The 22,623-nt window shown below is 50.0% G+C and overlaps 11 protein-coding genes across 11 annotated transcripts; 2 read left to right on the forward strand and 9 right to left on the reverse strand.

Annotated features, from left to right (window-relative positions):
• Positions 1–778: 778 nt before the first annotated feature.
• N7510_001755 (putative ab-hydrolase associated lipase) lies at positions 779–2,575 on the reverse strand (the record flags this gene model as incomplete). The annotated part of the gene is made up of 1 exon (XM_056973682.1): positions 779–2,575. The coding sequence occupies one exon, from the start codon at positions 2,573–2,575 to the stop codon at positions 779–781; it is 1,797 nt and encodes a 598-aa protein (XP_056838799.1).
• Positions 2,576–3,058: 483 nt separating this feature from the next.
• Positions 3,059–4,173, reverse strand: N7510_001756 (zinc-binding alcohol dehydrogenase family protein; the record flags this gene model as incomplete). Its single annotated transcript, XM_056973683.1, has 2 exons — positions 3,059–3,521; positions 3,548–4,173. The coding sequence occupies 2 exons, from the start codon at positions 4,171–4,173 to the stop codon at positions 3,059–3,061; spliced, it is 1,089 nt and encodes a 362-aa protein (XP_056838800.1).
• A 658-nt stretch (positions 4,174–4,831) lies between these two features.
• N7510_001757 (uncharacterized protein) lies at positions 4,832–5,259 on the reverse strand (the record flags this gene model as incomplete). Its single annotated transcript, XM_056973684.1, has 2 exons — positions 4,832–5,051; positions 5,120–5,259. The coding sequence occupies 2 exons, from the start codon at positions 5,257–5,259 to the stop codon at positions 4,832–4,834; spliced, it is 360 nt and encodes a 119-aa protein (XP_056838801.1).
• A 111-nt stretch (positions 5,260–5,370) lies between these two features.
• N7510_001758 (uncharacterized protein) lies at positions 5,371–6,207 on the reverse strand (the record flags this gene model as incomplete). Its single annotated transcript, XM_056973685.1, has 2 exons — positions 5,371–5,845; positions 5,900–6,207. 2 exons carry the CDS (start codon positions 6,205–6,207, stop codon positions 5,371–5,373), a joined length of 783 nt encoding a protein of 260 aa, XP_056838802.1.
• Positions 6,208–6,969: 762 nt separating this feature from the next.
• Positions 6,970–8,760, reverse strand: N7510_001759 (sugar porter family MFS transporter; the record flags this gene model as incomplete). Its single annotated transcript, XM_056973686.1, has 4 exons — positions 6,970–7,697; positions 7,763–8,224; positions 8,276–8,604; positions 8,663–8,760. 4 exons carry the CDS (start codon positions 8,758–8,760, stop codon positions 6,970–6,972), a joined length of 1,617 nt encoding a protein of 538 aa, XP_056838803.1.
• A 1,582-nt stretch (positions 8,761–10,342) lies between these two features.
• On the reverse strand, positions 10,343–12,396 carry N7510_001760 (putative manganese ion homeostasis (Fr); the record flags this gene model as incomplete). Its single annotated transcript, XM_056973687.1, has 2 exons — positions 10,343–12,007; positions 12,064–12,396. 2 exons carry the CDS (start codon positions 12,394–12,396, stop codon positions 10,343–10,345), a joined length of 1,998 nt encoding a protein of 665 aa, XP_056838804.1.
• A 397-nt stretch (positions 12,397–12,793) lies between these two features.
• N7510_001761 (cation diffusion facilitator family transporter) lies at positions 12,794–14,593 on the reverse strand (the record flags this gene model as incomplete). Its single annotated transcript, XM_056973688.1, has 4 exons — positions 12,794–14,215; positions 14,271–14,357; positions 14,411–14,457; positions 14,515–14,593. The coding sequence occupies 4 exons, from the start codon at positions 14,591–14,593 to the stop codon at positions 12,794–12,796; spliced, it is 1,635 nt and encodes a 544-aa protein (XP_056838805.1).
• Positions 14,594–15,193: 600 nt separating this feature from the next.
• On the reverse strand, positions 15,194–16,278 carry N7510_001762 (putative glycosyl hydrolase; the record flags this gene model as incomplete). The annotated part of the gene is given in 2 exon segments (XM_056973689.1): positions 15,194–15,921; positions 15,936–16,278. 2 exon segments carry the CDS (start codon positions 16,276–16,278, stop codon positions 15,194–15,196), a joined length of 1,071 nt encoding a protein of 356 aa, XP_056838806.1.
• A 1,359-nt stretch (positions 16,279–17,637) lies between these two features.
• N7510_001763 (lysozyme) lies at positions 17,638–18,219 on the forward strand (the record flags this gene model as incomplete). Its single annotated transcript, XM_056973690.1, has 2 exons — positions 17,638–17,806; positions 17,861–18,219. The coding sequence occupies 2 exons, from the start codon at positions 17,638–17,640 to the stop codon at positions 18,217–18,219; spliced, it is 528 nt and encodes a 175-aa protein (XP_056838807.1).
• Positions 18,220–18,673: 454 nt separating this feature from the next.
• On the forward strand, positions 18,674–19,716 carry N7510_001764 (uncharacterized protein; the record flags this gene model as incomplete). Its single annotated transcript, XM_056973691.1, is given in 3 exon segments — positions 18,674–19,250; positions 19,263–19,513; positions 19,567–19,716. The coding sequence occupies 3 exon segments, from the start codon at positions 18,674–18,676 to the stop codon at positions 19,714–19,716; spliced, it is 978 nt and encodes a 325-aa protein (XP_056838808.1).
• An 80-nt stretch (positions 19,717–19,796) lies between these two features.
• Positions 19,797–20,534, reverse strand: N7510_001765 (YoaK family protein; the record flags this gene model as incomplete). Its single annotated transcript, XM_056973692.1, has 1 exon — positions 19,797–20,534. The coding sequence occupies one exon, from the start codon at positions 20,532–20,534 to the stop codon at positions 19,797–19,799; it is 738 nt and encodes a 245-aa protein (XP_056838809.1).
• Between the last annotated feature and the right edge of the window lie 2,089 nt (positions 20,535–22,623).

The raw sequence follows: 22,623 nt of genomic DNA on the forward strand, positions 1-22,623 counted from the left end.
GTCCGGAGTTGAGTCATTCGCCAAAACATGGAATTTTGATAGCCTAGAGTTAAGATCCTGGAGAATGTTGTCACAGCTCTGGATGACTTGGTTCATGTCATTTTTCTGTTGATCGTCGAACTCGTTTTCATCAAGGCCGTCGATGCGATTAAGTGCAAAAACAAGAGACTCAACCCTGCCATGAGTCATGAACATGTAACTCAAAGACCCGAGATTTCAACACATACTCTTCTGTGATGGCTTTGTACTCTCTCGGTGCTTGCGCAAAGCGACCTCGCAAGTCATTTGCTAGGCTTAAGACCGCCAGGAAATCACCGACACTGAAGCCAAAGCTCATGGTGTCACAAGGAATATAGGGTCTACTGCAGAGACGAGGGAGCGGATAGTAGAAAGAATGATCAGGGAGAGAGGATTTGGCAACTGTGGACACAAACATCCCACCACCCACTAGAAAGTGGGGTCGGCTGGGAAGATTTGAACATCACGATCACCCTAGGCAGCACCTAAAGAATCCTGCTAAGTCTACTTTACCCATTTGTGCCAGAGCAAAAATAGTATTGATCATATAGACGGCCTGGTATACCTGCAATTGCATCGGGGAGACTGTACTACACTGACGCAGACTGTTTGGGGTGAGGCGAATCCAAAAGTCTTAAAGGTAAAAACTTCTAGCATGTGCATAGATCTGTGTACATGCAGACAATATATCACAAAATTCAGGCACCAAATCTAGGGCGAAATATGTGCATATATATCATAACTTCATTAACCAAATATGTCATGTATCAAGCAGGTGTATATTGACACCGCGAGGAGCACGGCAAACCTTTCGCGCATCCTCAGACATGGTCGTCCAAATAATCTGCCTGACCTCCTTCCCAACCTGCTCAATCGCATCCATAGCCCAAAGGACATCGAGATGCTCATACTCAGCAATGACCTTGGAGTGGACAACACGCACATGGGGTTCTCTTCCGCTTGAAAAACGACGCAAGAGTCGATGACCATCAACCAAAGCATCCGAGCCGCCAACCCACAGTGCAAACGGTGGAGTCTGTGGGCCAAACCAAGCAGTATCTCCTCGGCGAGCAAGACATGCATCCTGGGGATCATCGCCATGCTCGCGGGCCGTTTCTCCAGCGAGTTGATGCTGCCGGTCTTCCATCGTCTCGCTGAGACTTTCCTCGCGTGTGGAGAGAATGCACTTATGCTTCGCGAAGCATTCACTTCCTAGCCACCAGCGCATGGACTCAGCGCTCACGTATACGGGAGCAAATTGGAACATGCGGTTGCGCAGATCACGTTCCCAACGCGCGTCGGACCAGCCGAAGAGAAATGAAAATACCCAGTATGCGATAGCCCCATAGGCCTTTGGGGGAAGAAGGCGGCGCGCCGTCATCATGAACGGGATGAAAGAGTGAATGCCAAAGAAGACACGGAACATTCCTGGGGAAAGGATCCGCATAAAACAGAAATATGGTTTGCTAACCAATGGACCAGCATAGGCTGCTGGTGCAAGCGCGCAAAATACTGAGATGCGGTCACCAAGTTCCGGGCGATGCTCCTTGGCTAGCGCCACGAATGTTTCAGTGGTGCCTTGTGAATGGCACACAAGTCCAAGTTTCTCGAATCCAGTTTCGTATAGAACGCGTGACGTGAGTGCGGTAAGATCAAGAGTGCCGAGATGTCGGATATCCCAAGACCACATGCGAGGATCGGAGGGGGATAGAGAGGTGTGTTCTGGTTCAAGCCCACAGCGGTTGTTGCCCAGCCAGACATCATACCCTGACTTGCAGAGATAAAACGCTAGACTGTCTTCGTCATTGGTGCAGTATGCGCCGGCGCACTGGAGCAGCCCATGAATCATAAGAACGGGGTATCGACGATTGGACTGGGGACTGGATGATTCGTCTCTGGGTTGTGTAAAAACGGCCGATCCACGCTCACGCCTGTCTTCCTCCGACAGGGCCGTGTATTCCTGTGGATTGTACACATGCCACAGGGTAATTATGAAGCCATCCTCTGTCTGAACTCGAAAGGTCTCAACATCCAAACCGACTCGTCGCGCATAGTACGCGACGTCGCAAACGATGGGGTCCTTCCCGCCTTCCAGCGGAGGACACTCATCAGAGCCCAGTTCCTCATCTCTATCACTCTTTTGCTGGCTTAGATGCCATCTGCGATCTGCCTCGGCTCTTGCTGATCTTCGGGCTTGTTCCTCTGCATAGAATGCCCTTTCTGTATCCGGGTGATGGTTATGCATCCGATGCCAAATATCGGAAAGTGCGGTAATAAAGGTTGTGACCAAGGCTCCAACGAAAATCACTGTTAGGAACGAGAGCGACAGAACAAAAGAAATGGCGACGAGCGTGTAGTCACGCAGCCTGCTGAGCGCGGTGGGTGCACCGTATGAGGGCAAAGCTGGAAATAGCGGATGTCTGAATGGCTCGTCCTGCTTTTCAATTATCGGGTTGCGGTCCTTCCAAACTGTAGTGGAGGATACATCGTTGGTCTTGATCACCGCGTCCGGCGGAATAGCTGGGATGGGCGGGTCGAAGGGAACAGTGACCGACATGGTCGCACGGTCAGAGAAAGGGCAAGGGATGAAAACCCCTGCTGCATCTTGGAGCTCGAATGAGGTCCGAAAGGCCAGGATGTTTGCAGTCAAATGATCGGGAACCGGGTTTCCCCCTTCACATGCCGAGAAGAGAGTCACGTGTTCAGGAACCAGACACGTGACAGGTACATGATCATATCCACCGTCTCGGCAGCTGCTCGAGATGCTCATTAGAGCTGCCCTTATAGGCTCGATCTTGGCGCACCGCACACGCACTCGTCGTCCTCTTCGAAACGGCGAACATATCTCGCTTTACCTGAAACAATTGTTAGATTGATAGGAATAAACTCAGATAATTGAGCAATAAATATAAAGCAAAGCGAGAACAATGATAGATCCAGAACAGAACTACAGACCCAAAATCGAAAATAGATCAGTGAAACAAGATTGTTCAACTCGACCACCAAGCACCCGTACCCATCAAGCCCCTCTTATATCTCCTCAGTTTTTCAGAGAGACCACCACCTTCCTTGCAGATACCCCGGTCTTTTGATAGTCCATGGCATCTTGAATACCCTCCAGTCCATTGGCCACCACCATTGGCTCGGGAGACGCCTGGAATTTGCCCGTTTTCAGTGCATGAGGAAGATAATCCGCAAAGATCGACTTGCCGATCCCATTCTCGATCAGAGTCGTGGCGAAGATAAGGTTATAGTTGACGCCCATGGTTTTAGATTTGAACCAATAGACGAAACTCCGGGTGATGAACGTAAACATGGTTTGAAGGACCTGAAAATGCTTAGGAGGAGTCACAGGAACTGGATAGGCGGCCAAGGAAACGAATTTCTTTCCGCTGCAACGGTTGAGAATATCCATGCAACGCTCTGTTCCAGCTGAAGCCATCGTAATTGCGCCAGCTGACGTCTTCCCCTGAAAGGCCTTCACAATATCATCGACGACAGTTCTGCTATTGTAGTCGAAAGCCTTGACTGCTCCAAGTTTTTGACATAGTCGAAATTCTTAGGCGATGCCGTGGCAAAAACTTCGTAACCAGCGGCCACAGCGAGCTGAATAGCACAACTCCCCACACTGGTGGAACCGCCCCAGATTAGCAAGGTTTCGCCCTTGAGCTTGGGACTTGCCGAAGGGAGTTGAAGTCCAAGCTGGTCCGCCTGGAAGAGGCCACAGGCGGCCGTAGCCACAGCCAGAGGAATTACAGCCGCATTTTCATAGGGCAAGGAGTCCGGGATTGGTGAAACCATGTGGTCCAATAGAACCACATAGAGCTGGAAAGCGCCTTCGGCATCCCGATTGCGAATCTCAGCCTTCCCAACCGCTTGACCGACCACGCGGTCTCCCACTTTGAAGCGTGTCACCTGGGGTCCAACCTCGACCACCTCGCCAGCCACATCAGACCCCAGAATACAAGGGTATTCGATCCATTTGTACATCATAGCTGTTCCCATGTCTTGTATCCTCCAGTCGATTGGATTGATTGCTGTGGCGTAATTGCGGATCACGATTTCTGCTTCGCGCGGCCTGGTGTATGGAGCCGATTTGACTTGCAGAGGACGAGCCTTGTTTGAAGTTAGCCATGCTGCGGAGTTTTTGAACATGGTGCAAGCTTTTGTATCAAGACAGGTGTAGAGTCAAGGTTTGAGATGTTGGTACAAGACAAAGGTGCTGCGAAGTTATCACAGACAGTGAAGGATAATTGGAAATAGATTGGAAATTGAAGAGGCCGTGGCTGAATGATTTTATATCTCAGATTCGAGACGGCCTCTTTGCTTTAACTCCGTTAATCGTGCCGGTGGAACATATAGTTCCACCGATCCTCCGCACCACGATCCGCGTTAGGTTTAGCGCGGGAAATATGCACCTTTTGCAGCCCGCTAGTGGCTTCGGCAATCATGTGACCTGTGCTCGCTGCTGGTAGCACAAATCAGACTCCTTCACCTTCTCAACTCCCGCGAATTCCCCTAGTTTCCCCGTATCTCTTGCAAAGTGAGAGGGTGATGGCTTTGAATAGTGCTGCTACAAAAGACTTGATTGCCAGTTGCTACAGAAATAAGGCAATTTCTAGAAAGACCTGGTACAGTACCATACCAACAACTCTCGGAGTCTTCGGGTACATCAAATTGATTGTAGAATAGCGCAGAGCACAGGGAAGAAGTGCGCAACCAACAGATAAACTACTGCTTTAGAATAGCGGATATTCTATGATTACTCTTAGCGCAATTGTCTCAAGATCACAGCTGGGGACAAAATTAGAACTTACCTTCGAATGCCCTCCCTCAAGGTATCTTCGTCAACACAGAATATAAGCCGAAACCTCCCGGGTTCCTGGGCATGATACTCTTCTCCTGTGGACATAATGACACCTGCGGATTTCAAACGCCCCGAAAGACGTTTTTCAGCAGTCCAACCACCCTCATGAGCATCTTCCATACCAAGATGCGCGCTCAGATCAAGCCATACAAAGAATCCTGCATTCCTGGTGAAATAATTCGAAGTCAGCTTATGAGAGCCTTCAAAAGCACCACACTGGCACAGTTCTCGTACCCTTCATCGTAAAAACGAATACCCGCCTGGCTAAGGAGATCTTCTGCTAACAAGCGGTTCCTGAGAAGGAGTCTATGAGAAGTGTGTAGGAACTTTTCGACGAATTCTTGGTTATCAAGGATTCTTGTTGCCAAGTCCATAGAGAACTGAGAAGGCGAGGAAAATCGACTAGAGATGTATTTGCAATTAGTACGTAGTCCAAAGAAATTGGATTTATTGTATGAGAGACTCACCAAATAGCTCGTGTCGCTTTAATAAATTCTGGATTTTGGGATACTACACAGCCTAGTCGCATTCCACTTGCACCGAAGTCCTGATTCTTGGGCATTAGTCCCATTATTCATCCTAGATATATCATGGTCGCTTAGCTTTACCTTTGACAGTCCATAAAGAATATGAACTTGTGTTGGGTTGATGATATCGGTGAAATCAATCGAGCGAACGGAGGTGAACTTTTCCGACGGACGGTCATACCGATTATAGACCGAAAGAGCATATATTTCGTCGCTGATTAGATGGATTCCTTTTGAAGCACATATACGAAGGAGCATAATCAAAGTCTCCCGGGGATAACAGCGTCCAAGCGGATTGTGTGGGTTGCATATTATTAAGGCTTTGATATTCGTTCCCCGCGCTCTCGCCGCTTCGAATTCTGCATCTAGAGCAGCGATACATTCAGGCGAAAATTGATCCGCGTCTCCAACAGATATATACTCCAGGTGAATCCTTCGAAAATAAAAGGTTAACGCAAACTTTAGATATCGCCAGATCCCTCCTCACCTAGTCCTGGTGCTAAGATCTCGGTTGAAAGCCCCATATACAGGGCTGACCAACATGATAGCGTCACCTGGATCACAAAAGATAAGGGCGCAGGCTTCATTCAGGCTTGTTACCCCAGCAGCGAAAGTAATCTCCTCAGCATCAATCGCCTGCGCTGGCCTAAAATGAGCGTTTAGGTGTTTCGCCATCGCCGATCGCAGCTTTAGAGTTCCTGTGTAGCCTTCACCGTATGAACAGCATTGCTTGTCAAAGCTCTTTTCGTTGTTATCCATAGAAATCCTCAACAGGTTTCTGTTCCCAGGTGCCATACCTGTTTATTAATGTAATCAGCCAGATCATCGTGCACCAGCCACTGTCTTCCTCATCAGCGACTGGGTGTGTCAAACGAGATATCTCGGTCATTAATTTACATTCTCAGCATTTGCGAAGCTCACAACGCCATTAGGATTATTGGAGCTGTTGTATACGTCCTGTTTTCCATGGGCGAAGTCGATCTTCGCCCAGGTTGACCCCCTCGTTGACAACATATCAGGCAGTGGTTTTATTACACTTTCACTGAAACGTTTTGCGTATATGAAGCTTGATCGAGAACAAGATGGGGAGCGGAGTTTGGAAGTCAAGAAGGGAATCAAGCGAAGGTGGGGGTGGAAGCTGAGAGTGGTTATAAATAAACCGGTTTAACTAGCCCCGAACATTCGACTACAACTAGCGGCGAATCAGAAATATCAATTCCGCTCGTTGCGGGACTCTCTGCCAGGTTTCGAGGCCTGGACTTCGCCCCAGTGTGAAAGCGCCCCATTACCTATGGAAATTACTTGGAATTACGATCGGACCGACTCTCCTCTCCGAGTTCCGATGGAGAGCAAAATGCCCCCTGCTATGTCGTGATGCCTTACTTGCAAAAAGATTCAAGTTAGCTTGACAGATACAGAAGCTGGACTCTCATCGCCCCAGCTGTTCATTTTGCACACAACCAACTCCTATAGATTTGGATGTATAATTCTATAGCTGACATATATTTGATAAATACATAAGACAAAGAATTGGCCAAAGAAAAGAAAACCGAATATTCAAACGTCCATCTTATTAGGCACGCTTTCCACATGATCCGCTCGCTCTTCACGCTTCTCATTAGCCTCGGCCTCAAACTGCGCCAGACTACCACGCTTAGACTCGTCTGCAACATCCCTTACATCTGTGTAGTGAACGGAGGGCAAAAAGTCCGGCGACTTCCATGCCAGCTCGATCTTAGAGTACAACTCGTCGACCTGCTCAAGACTGAGACCCTTAGTCTCATAGATGCAAGTGTAGACGAAAACTGCGGCGAGGAAGCAGAAGCCACCCCAGATGAAAAACACCTTGGACTGCAGATTGGCATTGCCGGGTCCGCTGTTCACCATATACGGCGTAGCGTAGGCAATCGCCCAGTTGAGCAGCCAGTTCGTCGCGGTTGTGATGGAGAGACATCTTGCGCGCGCTTTCAGAGGGAATAGCTCGCCCGTCACGACCCAGGCGACGGGACCCCAGGAGCTAGCGAAGAAGAAGATGTAGATGCATACGAAGGCGATTAGGATCTTGTTGGCGACAGTCGAGCTGGCTGCCGTGCCGACGATGGCGACGATTAGCTGCGAGACACACATGCCTACCGCACCGAAGAGAAGGAGGGGGCGGCGGCCCCATTTCTCGACCATGTACAGGCCTGGGAAGGTTGAAATCACGTTGATGATATTGGTCACTAGGGTGATGACGAAGGAATTTTGGATGCCTGAGTTCTGGAAGAAGGTGGTGCCATAGTAGACTGGAGAAGGAATTAGTAATGATAGATGGTGGTGGGTTGTTAGGACAGAACGAGGAAGCACGTACAGATGAAGTTGACACCAGCGAGCTGCTGCAGCGCCTGCACTGCACAGCCAGTAGCCAGACGCTTTCCAATAGTACCCCGGAGAATTTCAAGGTATGTAGCCTTGCCTTGACGCAGCTCGAATTCATGGTTCGCCTGGATCTCAGACAGCTCCTCGATGATGGCGGGATCGTTGACGTCGATGCGACGTAGACGAGCAAGAGACTTGACGGCATCTTCGTGTCTATCTCTCTTGATCAAGAAGCGCGGAGTCTCTGGCAGAGCTAGCATTCCAACAACGAGGATGATAGCCCATGCAAACTGGACGGCCACGGGAATTCGATAGCAGCCCGTATCCATACGGTTCTTGGTAGAATTGTTGACGATAGCTGCCAGGAGTAGACCGAATGTGATGGCCAGCTGATAGGCTCCAACAATAGTACCGCGGATCCATTTGGGTGCAGTCTCGGATTGATACAGAGGAACTGTACATATGTTAGTATCCAATATGAATTTGTGAGTTGAAATTGACATACTAGTTGCAGAAAGCAGACCAACACCAAGCCCTGCAAAGAATCTGCCTGCCACGAACAACGGAATAGAAGTAGACGCAGTCTGAAGAATAACACCAAAAGTGAAGACACCAGTATCCATAATCATGCCGAGCCGCCGACCAAAGGTGTCCGCCATGGGCGCCGCAGCCAGGGCGCCGAAAAAAGTACCCGCAGACAAAAGGGAGACAATCATTGAAGACTGTGAGGAGGTCACATCGGGCCAGTGGTCCTTAGGGTTGATGTATCCCGTGGAGAAAAGCTGCCGCCAGTATTTCATGGCGAGGATTCCGCTGATTGTTCCGGTGTCATATCTGATATGAAAGAGTTAAAGGGGGTTTCAAGAGCTAATGATGTATGCGCCAGACATACCCAAAAAGAACACCACCAAAGGCCACAAAAAGACCAATGATGATAGCCGGGGCAGCGGAGCCCACGGCATCCTCAGGCTTCTTCAACGCGAAGCCCATGACGAAGGGAAGAGAAAGATAGAGATATAAAACTGCACTGCAGATCTAGGAATGAACATAGACGTATGGGTATGTCAAGAGAAAGATGGTTTAGTACAGAGAATGGAAGATCAAGAAAGAGAAGAATAAACACCGATTGGCAATCATCACTGGAGGGGGAACAGACGATCCTTTTGTATTTGCCGCTCGCAGGTGAAACCACGAGGCCAGAGACTGGGGGAGGGGACCCATGTGCGACCGGATTCAGAAATTGGCTGTCAATCCGCACTCGTATGTGCCATCGCCTCCCTGATTTTGCGTCTTGCGCCCTGGAGTTAATTAGGGTTTGGCTGATGTTGACGGCGCAACAAGTGGAACCCGGAAGGACGAATGGATGGCTTGAATTCAGAGCGATCAATAGTGTAACTGGCACACTACTTCGTTGTCTAACCAGGCAGAGGTTGATTTTTCGGATTCTGTTCAGGGCCGCCAGGCCCATCGTACTGGTCGATCGGGATGGCCATCACACGTGGTGGGTTGATCAAGCTGTTTGCAGAAGCTGTCGGTTGATCAGAAGACCCCGATATACAATCCTATTGTCTATCACGCGACTGGACAAGATACCCGGAATCGGGGTCGGGTTGGCCGTCACCAGTGATGCGGCTGTAATCGGCAAGCCGCATCGGGAAGACCACAACACCTCACCCCTTGTGACGAGAACTACAAGAACCACCCAGTGGCGGAGTCACAACAGCATCTCTTAAAGCAGTGACCGACCAGAAAAATCGCATGCTGAAAGAAGGATCCTCCAGCGCCACCATGTATCATGAACCCTGAAACGGAACAACCACAAGGAAAAAACGGATACTGTACTTCGTCTCCGGATTTTCGCTCTCCACACTAATAAGTTTACCCCGAACGTAAAAATCTGGAGCGTTGGCTGAAACATCGAGATGTTGTCACTATCCCCACAAGAAACGCAGTTCACCGAATTCGTATCTTCACCGGAGCCACATTCAGAAATAGAAGGGTCGATTCACTATTCCCAAGGTCCTAGCAGTCCCTGAGCGTTGATCAAAGTTTCAAAGTTTATAGACGGGATCCACCACGATGCAGACAGGGTTGCGCCCCTTTCCGTCTGCCATGAGCGAGAGAGCTTGGAGAACATGGTTGCGCACTTTCCCACATACCTAACTATCCACAATGACGGATGTGCCTGTCACCGTAATCCATATCCAGCCAGTTAAATGGTGTAAAAACGTCCGTCCAAATCCAAACAGCCACACAGCCTAATCAAAGTTAATATTGATCTGCCTGTGCGGGATTTTGCCGGGGTGGGGATTGGACGGGTTGCCCGACACCGTGCCGAAAATTGACCGGGTCGGTGAATCGCCGGAGGATCACCGGCAGGATGCGCGCATTGGGGCGCAGGGACAAGGACATGGTTGGGGGCTAATGGCTCAAAATCCAGCGGGAGTATGTAACGACTCCAGGGGGACCTCAGGGGCCAAGTTTTGGCCGTCAACATAAAGGAAAAGTGATGGAAGCGTGAAAATGAAATGAATATCTATATTGTCTATACTCGCTAACCCAAGCAAGCCAATTACCAGCGCCAAATCAAAAAGAAATACACAACAAGAACCACCCGCGCCACGCCCCTGACGGAACGCAACATCTCCCTTCCGATCAGGATCGCAGCGGGCCTGATTCCTAGCTTGGAGGAAGATGGCCGGAAAGGCACCTTCTCCTTTGCATCGGCCGAATAGCCAGCATCATCGCGGTCTAAAACCGGATAATAAGCGTCAGAGTAAGATGCTTTACCAGGATACCGAGTGACAGCTGTTGGACCGCCACGGCTGGCGAGACCGCCGCCTGGCGACGGCAAGGTGGAGCTGGACATACCGGAGGAGTGGTACTGTTGAGGATAAGGGCGTCGCTCAGAGAGAGGGAGGACGGAGCCGTTCGAGGGGGGTGGAATGGAGACATATGTGACACGGTAGACGGAGTGTAGGAAAAGAGTAAGGAGGGTGAGGCCGAGGATGCAGCCGTAGTGGATGAAGATGCCTAGTTGGTCGGGGAGAAGGCAGAGATGGTTTTGGATAGTGGGCGATCCGTCTCGAAGCGCCTTGCCTGTCTCTGGGTCAATGGGATTCCAGAGGCTGGTGAGGACAAAGCCTGGTTTCCGAACTCCCATTGCCCAAGACAGGCTTTTGACGGTGATTTCTTTCGGTGAGCCGTTGAACTCGCGATGGGAGACCTCGCAGTAGTCATGGTCGTCGCCCGAATAGACCTGAACGAGGTTCGGGCCTGCTTTGGACACCAACTCATTTGAAATAGTCGAGGTCAGGACATTTTGGTACTGGTACCCGCCCTGGATTTTGAGAGCGTTTGGTTCATCCTCTTCCAGATTCGGCGAGGATGGCGGATAGCGCTCTCGAAGAGGACCACAGGGAGTAGCCGGTTTCCGATAGAGCGGAACATGCGTCAGAAGAATGGTGGGTAGACCAATCCCCGCCGACTGAGGGGTTTCGCGGATAGACGGTTCCGTCGCGTCAACAGCGCGATGATCGAAGCGGACCCCCTCGTCCTGTCCTTGCAACATGCGGAGTTCCCTAGTCTCAGCCTTGGCCTTGTGAGAAGCCGCTTGATCCAAGAACTCATCTGCATCTTTCCAAATTGGACGATCCATCTCTGCCGGATCGCCTTCAATCGTGCCCGAGCTGCCCGTCTTCGGATCAGGCTGATCCATCGCACTGAGGGATACGGTGTCGACAGAGACAAAGGTGTGGTTCCCAATGACATCAACCCGGTTGCTCTCTCCAAAAAAAGTCTCGAAGCGTGCCCGTACTGGTTCTTGAATGCCAGTGCCGAACCCCAGGTCATGATTACCCGGCAGACTAGCGATCATCCTGCGGCCACGGCCATCAGGTGGCGGCGACTCGCCTTTATCCAGCTGGTCCGAGAAAATCTTCCTGAATCGGCCGTATTCTTTCTTCCAAAAGGAATCCTTGATGCCCTTGTACCGTTCCTCTGGGCTCGAGCTCGTAGCTGTTGCCCATTCTCTACCACCGTCAAACAGATCGCCAAGAAAGAGAACCGAGTCCGGTAAAAGACGCTCCTGGATAAGGGAAAATGATCGTCGGAGATATTGGTCGGTGTATTTGACCGTCAAAGTCGAAAGAGGCCACGGGCGCCCGGGGTAAGTGTGAGGATCGACGAGCTGAGGGTCGGAGATGAAAGCGACATGATGAGGCGTAGCATCATGTGGCTGAACGTGAATTGCAATTAGTACGACTCAATCAAACAAGGCATGATTGGACTCACCCATCTCTCCCAGCTGTCCCATGTACATGCTGCCAGGCTTTCCTCGAACACAGTCCGCTCCCCTCGCCACAGAGTGAAGACCCAGAGAATGATCAGGGCATTGACAACCGTGAACAACCCCTTCACCGTTCGCAGCACAGAGGTTTTGATCTCATCCCTGCTCGGGGGCCTGCCCGTCCGCCAAGGAGCTCTCCCTTCCGCCATCCATTGCTTCGCAGCGGGTGGTATTAGGTCTCGGGCGTTGTTCAGGATGTTATGGTAACTGGAGGAGACACGCGGGGTGAACGAGGGTAGTGAGGAAGAGCGTGTGCTGCGTGGATAGGCGTAGCTCATGGTGCTGAACTACCACATCGGTCGAGTTGGAGACGACACGGTTGGAGGGGTGGGTGCTGTGTGAGCCGACCACGGGGCATACTCTGAAGAAAAGAAAACGGGATGGACAAATAAAGGAGTGACTGGAGTATTGTAGAAAGGAGATCACGACATGTTGATCCAGCCTTGACACATTTTATTATCCACAGGGGCAAGGAGGACTATTCTATTCTGGGGCGCATCGATCGACGGGGTCACAGCGTCACGTGTAGATTATGTAATACAGTCTAGATCTGGGAGTATGAGGGGTATAACGATGTGTTATTTTTGCACCTAGAGTGAGTGAATGAGTGAGTGAGTGTGTGTGGGAGAGAGAGAAGTAATAGGGAACGCCGAATGTGCGAAATAAAGATATTATCTATGTTGGTTTCTTCGGGCAGCACTGTCCACCGCGAGCGCAGTTCTCGTCACACTCCAGCAGACACGCCTGGGGATCGCCCTCCCGAACGCTGGCCGCACGGCTGGGCTGGTCATCGGTGGGAGCGCGGGATGACGACGGGCCGGGGTTCTGGCTGTCCTCGGCATCGCTCTCCGGCGCAAACTCCGGCTGGATGGTGGAGGAGTGGATGCCGTAGGCGTGGAGGCATCGGCGCACCTGTTGGGCGAGACGCATGTACCTCTCCGAGCCCTCGCCTTTGATTTCGGTGTCGACTTGGATGTGGATCGACGCCACGATTTTGGTGTCGCTCAATTGCCACACGTGTAGGTGGTGGGAGCCGATGATGCCCGGCAGTCGTTCAATGTCCTCTTTGATATGGTCGATACTCAAGCCGGGCGGCACGGCCTGCAACAGAATACGGGATGCCGCCTTGCACAGCGGGATTGCAGAGGCGAGGATGATGACGGTGATGAAGAGGGAGATGCCGGGATCCACGTAGAATCGCCAGTCGTAGGAGGTCAACCAGATGATCAGAGCAGAAACGATGACTCCAATATTGCCCAGCGCATCACCCATGACATGGAGAAAGACACCGCGCATGTTGAGATCATGACCACCTTTCTTCTGTCCTTTCGGCTTCGGCTGTGCATGGTTGTGGGACTTGTGAAGATCCTCGTCCCCTAGCCGGTCCGCAGGTTTAAAGGGGGCGCCATTCTCGTCGGTGTAGTTGGACGCGCGGTCTTTGTGTCTCAGGAGACCCGACCGTTCAGATGGCGCGTTTTCGTCGTCTTCCTCTCGACCAGTTTCAGACTCCGACGACGATTCATTGTCGAATCGGCCACGGCTGGCCGCAATGATGTCCTGTCGCAGAGTCGCAGGGTGCACATGGATGTCCTGTACATTAGCATATCCCCGGCCCGTGGATGTGCTGTACCTTCGTGCGCCACGGGTCTGGCCCTCTGCCACCCGGCGCCTCCAGGAGGTGGGAGACGTGGGCTCCGTGGCTGGGTGGATCAAGCTATTCCCCGGCACACGTTCTGGGTCGTCCTTGCCCACAAGGTTCTCCGGCATGACGCCTGCTGCGCTGCCGCGCTGATCTGCGACAGCCGGGTCGCTTGCCAGGGGGTCAGCGAAACCCCGCTCAGCGGCATCCGGGTCCTCGTGGCCCGCATGGTCGCCATTATCATGACTGTGGCCATGCCCGTGCGAGTGTTCGTGAAACAAAGCCAGACCGAGAATATTCGAAAGAAGCCCGAAGCAGCCGACGATGCATACGAGCTTGGGATTCTGCACCTCTTGAGGCTCGACCAGTCGCTGGATCGCCTCTAGGAAGATTGACAGGCATAGCGCGATGAGGAACACGCCGTTGACCAACGCACCGAGGGTTTCCGCTCGTTGCCACTATACCCGAAGAACGTCAGCTTGTCCCACACTCGTACCAGGTGGTGGGGCTTACGCCATAGGTGTACTGCTTGGAACTCGTCTCGCGGTTGGCAACTTTGACGGCCCATAATCCCACGCAGAGCGACAAGACATCGTTTAACTGTTTCCCGTCAGAACAGGTTTTGCGTCAGGTGTGTTTTGGTGATAGCGTACCATGTGAAACGAATCGGCGACGAGGGCAAGGGAGTGAACGGTATAGCCTAGAAAAGCGAGACATTAGCACGGCTTGCGACTAGGTGAAGTTCGACAAGACGGACCAGTTATTAGTTCAAGCAGGAAGAAAGCTGAGTCGATGACCAGGAGGATCAAGATCCTGTTGGTCTTGGAGAGGCCCATGGTTACTGCTGGCGCGCTCGGTGGCGCGAGAGGCAGGAGAGAGGCCGCACGAGAAGAATGCGATGAGCAGAACCCAACCCCTGAGAAACAAGCGACGCAGCCGAAGGAAAAACAAATAGGAACAAGGATGGGTTTGGAGGGGTGGATGAGTTGAGTTGGTCCGAAAAAAAGAAGTGACGCACGGGTGGAGTAGGCGGAAGCGCCTCCGGTCGGGACCGGCTGCGTGTGGCGTGACCTGGGCCAGTCAGCTATGTTTTGTACCTATTTCGGTGCGATGCTGCATATCCTATTTGAGGGAGGTCAACCCTCTCGATCCATGATTTGTTTGCCCTCACTGCTCTCACTTGGTTTTCTCTTGGGAACCACAATATTAAATACAATCACCATGTGTCGTTGGGTGAAAGCATGAGCATCGCAAATCTACCTTGACTTGGCTGTCCCACCGGAGCAATGGTATGTCACGATCAAATCTACCATGGGCGGAGTATGTACTAGGCACCGATCTCCGAAGGATATCCTTGGATTTGTATGTATTCGAGATGAACTCTCTCTAGACATGATAGCCAGCTTGAGAGCCTTGGAACCTTCCCCTCCAAACAATCACGCAGTGACCTTCTTCCGGACAGCCAGGATTCGATCGGTCGCCTCGTTGAAAGAATCTCCAGACAGAGTCCCATCATTCAATGCACTGACGAGCGCATCAACTACACTCTCCCCCTGCGTGACATTCCTTGCCGAGGCGAGGATCATGTCCATCCCAGCCTGACTGGCCAGAACTGCCCGTTCTGCGTCAGTGCCAAACGCCTCAAGCGCACCAGCCTCAATGGCGTCGGTAATTGTCACACCCATGAAGCCCAGCCTGCCTCGCAGCTCACCCTGAACCCATTTCTGGCTGAGCCCGGAGGGATATTGAGAATCCAAAGCTGGATATAAAGCCCAGGAGTGCATGACCATGTCCAGGCCTGCCGCAATGGCCTTGGTGAACGGCACCTCGTCTACAGAACGAAGCTCATTGAGCGTCACGTTGAGGGTGACCGGCTCCTCATCGGTGTCTTGGTTGGTGCTAGCAGTCCCAAGACCAGGGAAATGCTTAGCAGTGGCAATGACACCGGCTGACTGCTGAGCGCTTACGAACGCAGTCCCACAGGTTGACACCAAGCTGGATGTGTTGCCGAACGATCGTCCATATTGGTCGTCGAAATCTCCTGCCTGACGATATACATCCAAAACGGGAGCCAGGTTGGTGTTGAGATGGTCCGCTTGAAGAGCGCTAGCGGCATCATTGCCGGCCTGCGTTGCTGCGTCCTGAGGATCGGACGATTGCCCAACTTGTTTGGCAGACATATCAGGTCCGCCGGGCAAGCGACGGACTTCCCCCCTTCTTGGTCGGTCATGATCAGAAGAGGAGTGCCGGCATACGAGGGGCTTTCTTTATACGTGCTTTGGAATTGGTCCACGATTGTCGAGAGATTGCTGCCGACATTTTCTCCGAAGAGGATGATACCTCCCACTTTGCCTTCTTTGATCAGGTCAAAGAGATGAGTCGGAGGCTGGAGACCTGGATACGAGAAGACCACATGGTACCCAACCTGCACTGACACGTCGTCTGAGGGAACTGACTTAGCGCTGTGGGCAGTACAGACTAGAAGCTGAAGGAGAAATTTCGAGGCAGTGCTCCACTTCATTATGACTTGATCTTGGAAAAGAATATGCTGTGCGCAGACTTTGGGATCACCAACGAAACTAGGGATCATTCATTACTTAACTGCTTTAGAATCATGCCGTTCAGGGACACTCTGGGATCGGTCTTGATCTACCCGAGATGATGCAGGGGTCTGTTACATTTGATCGGCAGCCACCTTCTACATTTGGATACAATTTACGAGGTGGCTCGTTTGACATCCTCGGCTATTGCCAGAAGTGACAAAGAGGCGTTCTGATAAGCATTGCAGTTAACTAACTATGGTGATTTGACTTTGTCAACCATAATACGGTGGGCAGTTGCATATACATGCAGATACGGGGCTGTTCGTGGATACAAAAAATGGGGCAAAGCACGCTTGCTTGACCAACAAAGTTCTTTCCACAGCAGCCAAACCATATCACCAGATCAAGTGTATGAATTCGACGACAATTTGCCGTAAACATATTGTCAAGTTCTGGACAGCATACTTCGATTAAGGGGTCTAAATTCAAATCCTGATAAACCAAACTCCAGGCCTCTGAGCCAGAAAATGGGACGTTATGTAATAGAGACAATTACAAAGAGTGATTAACTGCGGGGCATTCAAACTTTCTTCTAGAATCTATCGAATGAAATGGCATGATCGAGCACGGTTGTTGTGGCCATGATGCAAGAGGATAAGTTCAGTGACGCCGGCTTGTGTTTATCATTGACGAGAATCGTGTCGCCACGCTAGTCATCAACCTAAAACGTGGTGAAGATCTTACCGTGCAGAATTCTTGGCTGATAGAAGTTCCAAGGCCAGCATGAACCTTGTACATGTGTACCTGCAGGCCAAGGTTATCTGTCATCTTTATGGATACCTCACTCAAGAAATCTTGCTACTTGGACCTCTAACAGCCTTGCTTGATCCACTTGAAAGCCAGTGGTCTGCTAAAATTGATAACTTCAAGAAATATCAATATTCTATATACTCGAAAGAAGACCCTTGGATTTTAACTCTCGCCACCTTGTTGGCCGTGGGGGCTATTCAACTATCCTAGCAAAGATTTACGCTCGAATACGAGCGATCGATCTTCAGGTTCCGTGATCTGCAGGCAAGGCAATGGCTTCGGTTCTTGAAACTACAGAATATGAAACACGAGGTGATGCTGAAGAAAGATAGGATTGGCTGTATAGCAGTATTGCATTTGCCGCACATCTTGGCAAATTCGGTGCCATCCATCGGTACTCCTTGGGATATAAAGTTGCCGTCGAAATCGACAAGGAAACCCGAAGTTTCTCAACTTATCATTCATCAATCCACTGTCAAAAATCGCCCATAGTCTCTATTGAAGCCTTTCGGATACAATTGTTCAATATGAAGTTCTCCACTTCCGTTCTTGCTCTCTTCGCCGTCGGGGCAACTGCCGTCCCGCATACCAAGATGAAAAGAGCGGCCGTGAACCAAGGCGCTTTAGACCTCATTGCTCATCTTGAAGGCTTTAGAGCCAACTTTTACACCGACAGTGTAGGCGACACTGCCATCGGTAGGTCGTCAATAGCCGGCAACTGAGATAAGCGTACTAACTCTGCTTCTGTAGGTTATGGCCATGACTGCGAAGCCAACCAGGACTGCAGTAGCATCCATGCCCCAATAACAGAGGCCCAAGGCAAGGAGCTGCTTGCACAAGATATCAAAACGTTCGAATCTTGTGTCTGTGACATGGACAATGCGGCCGACCTGAATGCTAACGAGTATGGTGCCCTGGTCAGCTTTGCCTACAACTCGGGCTGTGGTGGTGTGGATACCTATTGGCACACTGCGATGTCAGAGAAGAACTTTGAGGGAATTTGCCAAGCTCTCCCTCACACAAATACTCTAAACGGAGAGCTGGATAGCCGCCGAGCGCAGGAGGGAGCCTTTTGCTCTAAGCCTTCCAACGCAACCTCTGGCTGTTAGAGGAGCCCAGGGGCTCTGTATTTTCTGATTTGCTTTCGATATTGTGATTAAATCTATTCCCGTTCATCTGCAGTAGGTTAGGATCATCCTGCTGAATATGTTTATAGAATATGAATGCTTCAGCCCCCAGTCACCCATATATTTTATCTTTTTAGCATGAAGTAAGGGTTGCGGAATATCTAAAGTCATCTCATTCAGAGAACATGCATCTCTTTCTATCTGAGAGCGAACTTTAGGTACCTGATGGCGTTATGAAGGCCATTTAGTGGCTTCCCCTCTCCGGACCAATTTTCGAATTCCTCCACTCGCGGGGTCCTTACCCCCGCTCTCTTCCTGAAATCAAGTTTGGAATTTGTGTAACGATAGAAAAGAGGTCTTGATGAAGCAAAATCAGATCCTTGGGTTTAGTTCCTTTATATTTGTTTCTTTCGACCACCAACTGCGACAGTTCTAGATGCATCAAGTCGAATTCGATCCGAGCTACCTCCACGCGCTTACCTCCCGCACAGTGATCATCACAGGGGGCGCTGGCGGAATTGGTGCAGCCACTGCAAAAGTGTTCAACGAACATGGCGCCAATGTTGTTATCGCAGATATACCTATCTTCGAAGAGAAGGCCAACGAGATTATCGCCTCTCTTCCCAATCCCTCACAGGCTCTTTTCGTACCTGTGGATATCCTGAATTGGGAAGAAATGACTGCTTTGTTCAAACGCACTATTCAGATGTTTGGCGCTCTTCATGTCGTGGTAGCTAATGCCGGTATTATGGAGTCAGCAGAGGTTTTGAATTTAAACGATGTGGACGGTGATGGAAACCTACGCGAGTCCCAGGAAGCGTTTAAGGTTATTGATGTGAATTTGAAGGGAACTCTGAACAGTAGGTGTAGACAAATCCAACTGGAACATAATAGTAGTACTAATAACGCACTAATACTTTGTCTAGCTTTGCGACTTGCCATGCATCACATGAAAAAAGATTCTCTCAGTGACGATGTGCCACCTTCTATCATATTGGTAGCTTCGACTTCGGGTTAATTTGGAGGAACGGGTGTCTCTGCTTATATTTCCTCGAAGCACGGAGTGATTGGATTGCTACGAGGGTCTCAGCAAGCTGCAAGAAAATACGGTATTTCGGTCAAAGCAGTTGCCCCATTCTTCACTCCCACGCGCATCACTGCTGGCTTTGCGGACAAATGGAAAGAAGCCGGTCTTGAAGAAAACACCCCCGAGATGGTTGGAACTGCAATCGCTCAGTCTGCTATGAACGACACTAAGAGTGGAAGTTGTATTTTGGTATGTCACCAGAGGATCCGTTGCTATAAGACACCTGATCTGATGAAGCAAAGGTTGCAGGAAATTTCCTGAGAGAGTTAGAGTTTACAAGAACAGAAATGATGAGCCAGTGGCTGGGACAGGATGTGGTTGACTTTATGTACAGGGCATTCGGGTTTTTCACAAGCATAGGTGGATACCAGCTGCCAAAAATCAGCAACTAGATAGTCAATATAGCCATCAGCAGAGTCCCAACCGTGCTTCATTATGCATTAGATGAGGATCTTTAAGCCCCCTGCTGACGTCAACAAGTCTCCGAGGACTCTGAAGACATCCGGGATAGTGCACGCTCCTTCGGATTTTCTCTGTCAATGGGCCGATTAAACAAAAACCCAAGTGTCACCACGGCTTTTCCAATGGCGCATAAGAGAAGTGGGAGTGTCGAGCTGATTTCACGTTGTGCAAATGCTCCCACGAAACAACCGGCTGATAGCATGATGATAAACATGAATCGGCGATTTCGTAACCGGTTGCGCAGCTTCATCAACCCTGGGTCGATCACCAGGTCCACAAAAGCTGCCGTTGCCATCGCCGTGGTTATTTCTGTGATTTTCAACGAGCGACTCATAGCCACCTGTCCACCGGCTGAGAAGGCCAGAAGTGCAATTACTGCCAGAGCAGCCGGACCATCTCGTTGAATAGGAAGTGAATATTGAATGCAAACAGCAGCAAAGACGAGAGAGGTTTGGATGATATTGCTGATGAGGATCCATAACCGTCGCCGCACCCCAATATAGTTGCCGATCTGGCCCAATATCAGCCCTCCAGCCACGAACATGGAGAGACTGGCACCGATATTCGGGAAGCTGTATGCGTTGTTTGTGAGACCCGCAACACCAATGGCTAGGAAAAGCGTGTTTCCAGTTTGATTTGACGCAAAACAGGAGTAATCGGGCCAGGCTGCTGCGTCTTGGATGCCTGTTGCAAAGGACAAGAGAAGAAGTTCACACTCCAACAATAGGTCATCTCGGATATCTTCCATCAGAAATTGCCAAATTCGTGTTTTGCGATCCCCATATCTCCGAGATTTGACGAACGCCATCGTATTATTCTGAACTCTTGAGCCTGTGGAGACACATAGACATTAGACGGGCTGAAATGGTTATTGAAACGGACCGGTAGTCAGTGGTGTGGACACTCACTCTGATCCACTGGTAATTAACCAAAAAAAAATCAACGACCTTTATGATAGTGTAATGGTTCCACAATATCAATCTTTGTAGCGTATATAGTTTTGGTATCAATGTGCGGAAACAAGCCTGGGTTGTTCCCCTGCACCGACGAAGATCCCGAAACCTCCGACCAATGTATCTGTCCAATGCTTCTGAAGAGTCGGTCCCTAAACATTATATAGGAGTACGTAAAACAAATATTCCATAATACGTAATCATCTGAGACAGACTTTCAGATCGAGATACATTCCACACTGACGTATTTGCATAGTGATACTGAGGAATGTGGAGCAATTCTGGATTCCGACATCACGGAGAGTAGAGATCAACCAAGTGTCTTCTGGGTGAAGACGCGTTGATTCTTGGCTTCCGTAACTTCACTTCCCCTAATGTCCGGGGCCGGGGAAAACAAAATTTATGTAGGAAGATCTGCTAACCTTGAATGCATTCCGCGTATATCAGTTTCCACGTTGGGGATCTTTGATCCCATAGGCCGCGCCATGCCAAGAACCTGGACATGGTGTTTATTGCAAAAGTTCATCTCAAATCAGGGTTTAGCATGCTTGCATTTCATGTGGCCCTTATTAGCATTGCTATCCACATGGAAGGGATCGTTTTATTTGATAAGTGGCGTCTGTGTACCGAATATCGGCTGCAACCTTTGTATAACAAAATGGGAAAGTTGTTGAATGACACAATCATAATTATTAAGCGCAAATCTTTCCACTAACTAACGTTACCTTGTGTTCCAGAGTGGCTATATCGAATGGCAGCGAAAGTCGGAGTAGATTAGGTCTCGCCTCGCCAAAGCGCGGAAACAGCTCGACTAAAGAGAGACCCGTAGGACCATAACCTCCCAAGCAGAATCTTTTGCTCTCGGGGGGAATAACACTCAAAGCATAGACCACTCGGCCTAAAAAGTCATGGTATATAGGATGATTTTTTCGGTTCTACAGGGAAATGCTTAATTGTAATCCAACTACAGTAATATACCGTTAATTCAAACGATTATGAGTTGCCGAATTAACGGAGTTTCGAACTCATTTGGGGTGGGTGGCCTGAAAACTCCTAACTTATCACTGAGCTTATGCGCTGCCCAAGTCGAATATATAACTGACGTAGCAACTTTCATGTTTAGATAGTGACTGAATCCTTGCCTGGACATTGACTCTCAACACAAATTGAGAGCACGCTCACCAGAAACGATCGAGTTACATCTGATTTCGTGGATCGCCTCCTGGGCCCACTAACTTGGGGTCGGAACCTAGCGGTCTTGTATATGTGTCCAGTGTGCAACTTTTATTACCTAGTATACCAATTTTCTCAGCCACGTCTGCTCGTCTTCAATTACTAAAGTAGATTTGTTATACGATATTAGAAGATATCATCAAACCGTTCTTAGATCTCAATGTGGCCACCAGAACGCAGAAGTGGGCAGGGATACAGAGCTGAAAATTCATTGGTGTGTGTAAATAACAATGATCGGCCATGCTACAATTGCATGCAATCCGAGGTCATAGAGTGGGGGCTTTCGCCGCCGTGGCCCCCGCTCGTACCTTATAACAACTTATCTTGCGAGAGATCGCCGCCTGCCAAAACGCTTGGAGCCTTACTTGGGGCCGGCGTCCTCTTTGCGCCCCTTTACGTGGTGACCAATTAGATGCCATAGTCAGGTTCGGACTGAGGAACACTGTGAGGAACACTGGCAGCCTTGTCGCAAGTCTGCAACAATGCTTACCCTGTAACTACTAAGTAACATTAACGAGCTGAAGACTGAAGAAGAGGCAGATCTAATGCTTCTAATCTACACCTTCAATTGATCAAGTCATAAAACTGTAGTCATTACTAGCTTACTAGCCTCCACATAGAATTATTTAATCAAGGGGTTTCAGGCCCTCG

This window comes from Penicillium lagena (assembly GCF_028827675.1).
Source record: "Penicillium lagena strain IBT 129212 chromosome Unknown utg000001l_segment0_segment0, whole genome shotgun sequence".
NCBI classification, from domain to species: Eukaryota; Fungi; Ascomycota; class Eurotiomycetes; order Eurotiales; family Aspergillaceae; genus Penicillium; species Penicillium lagena.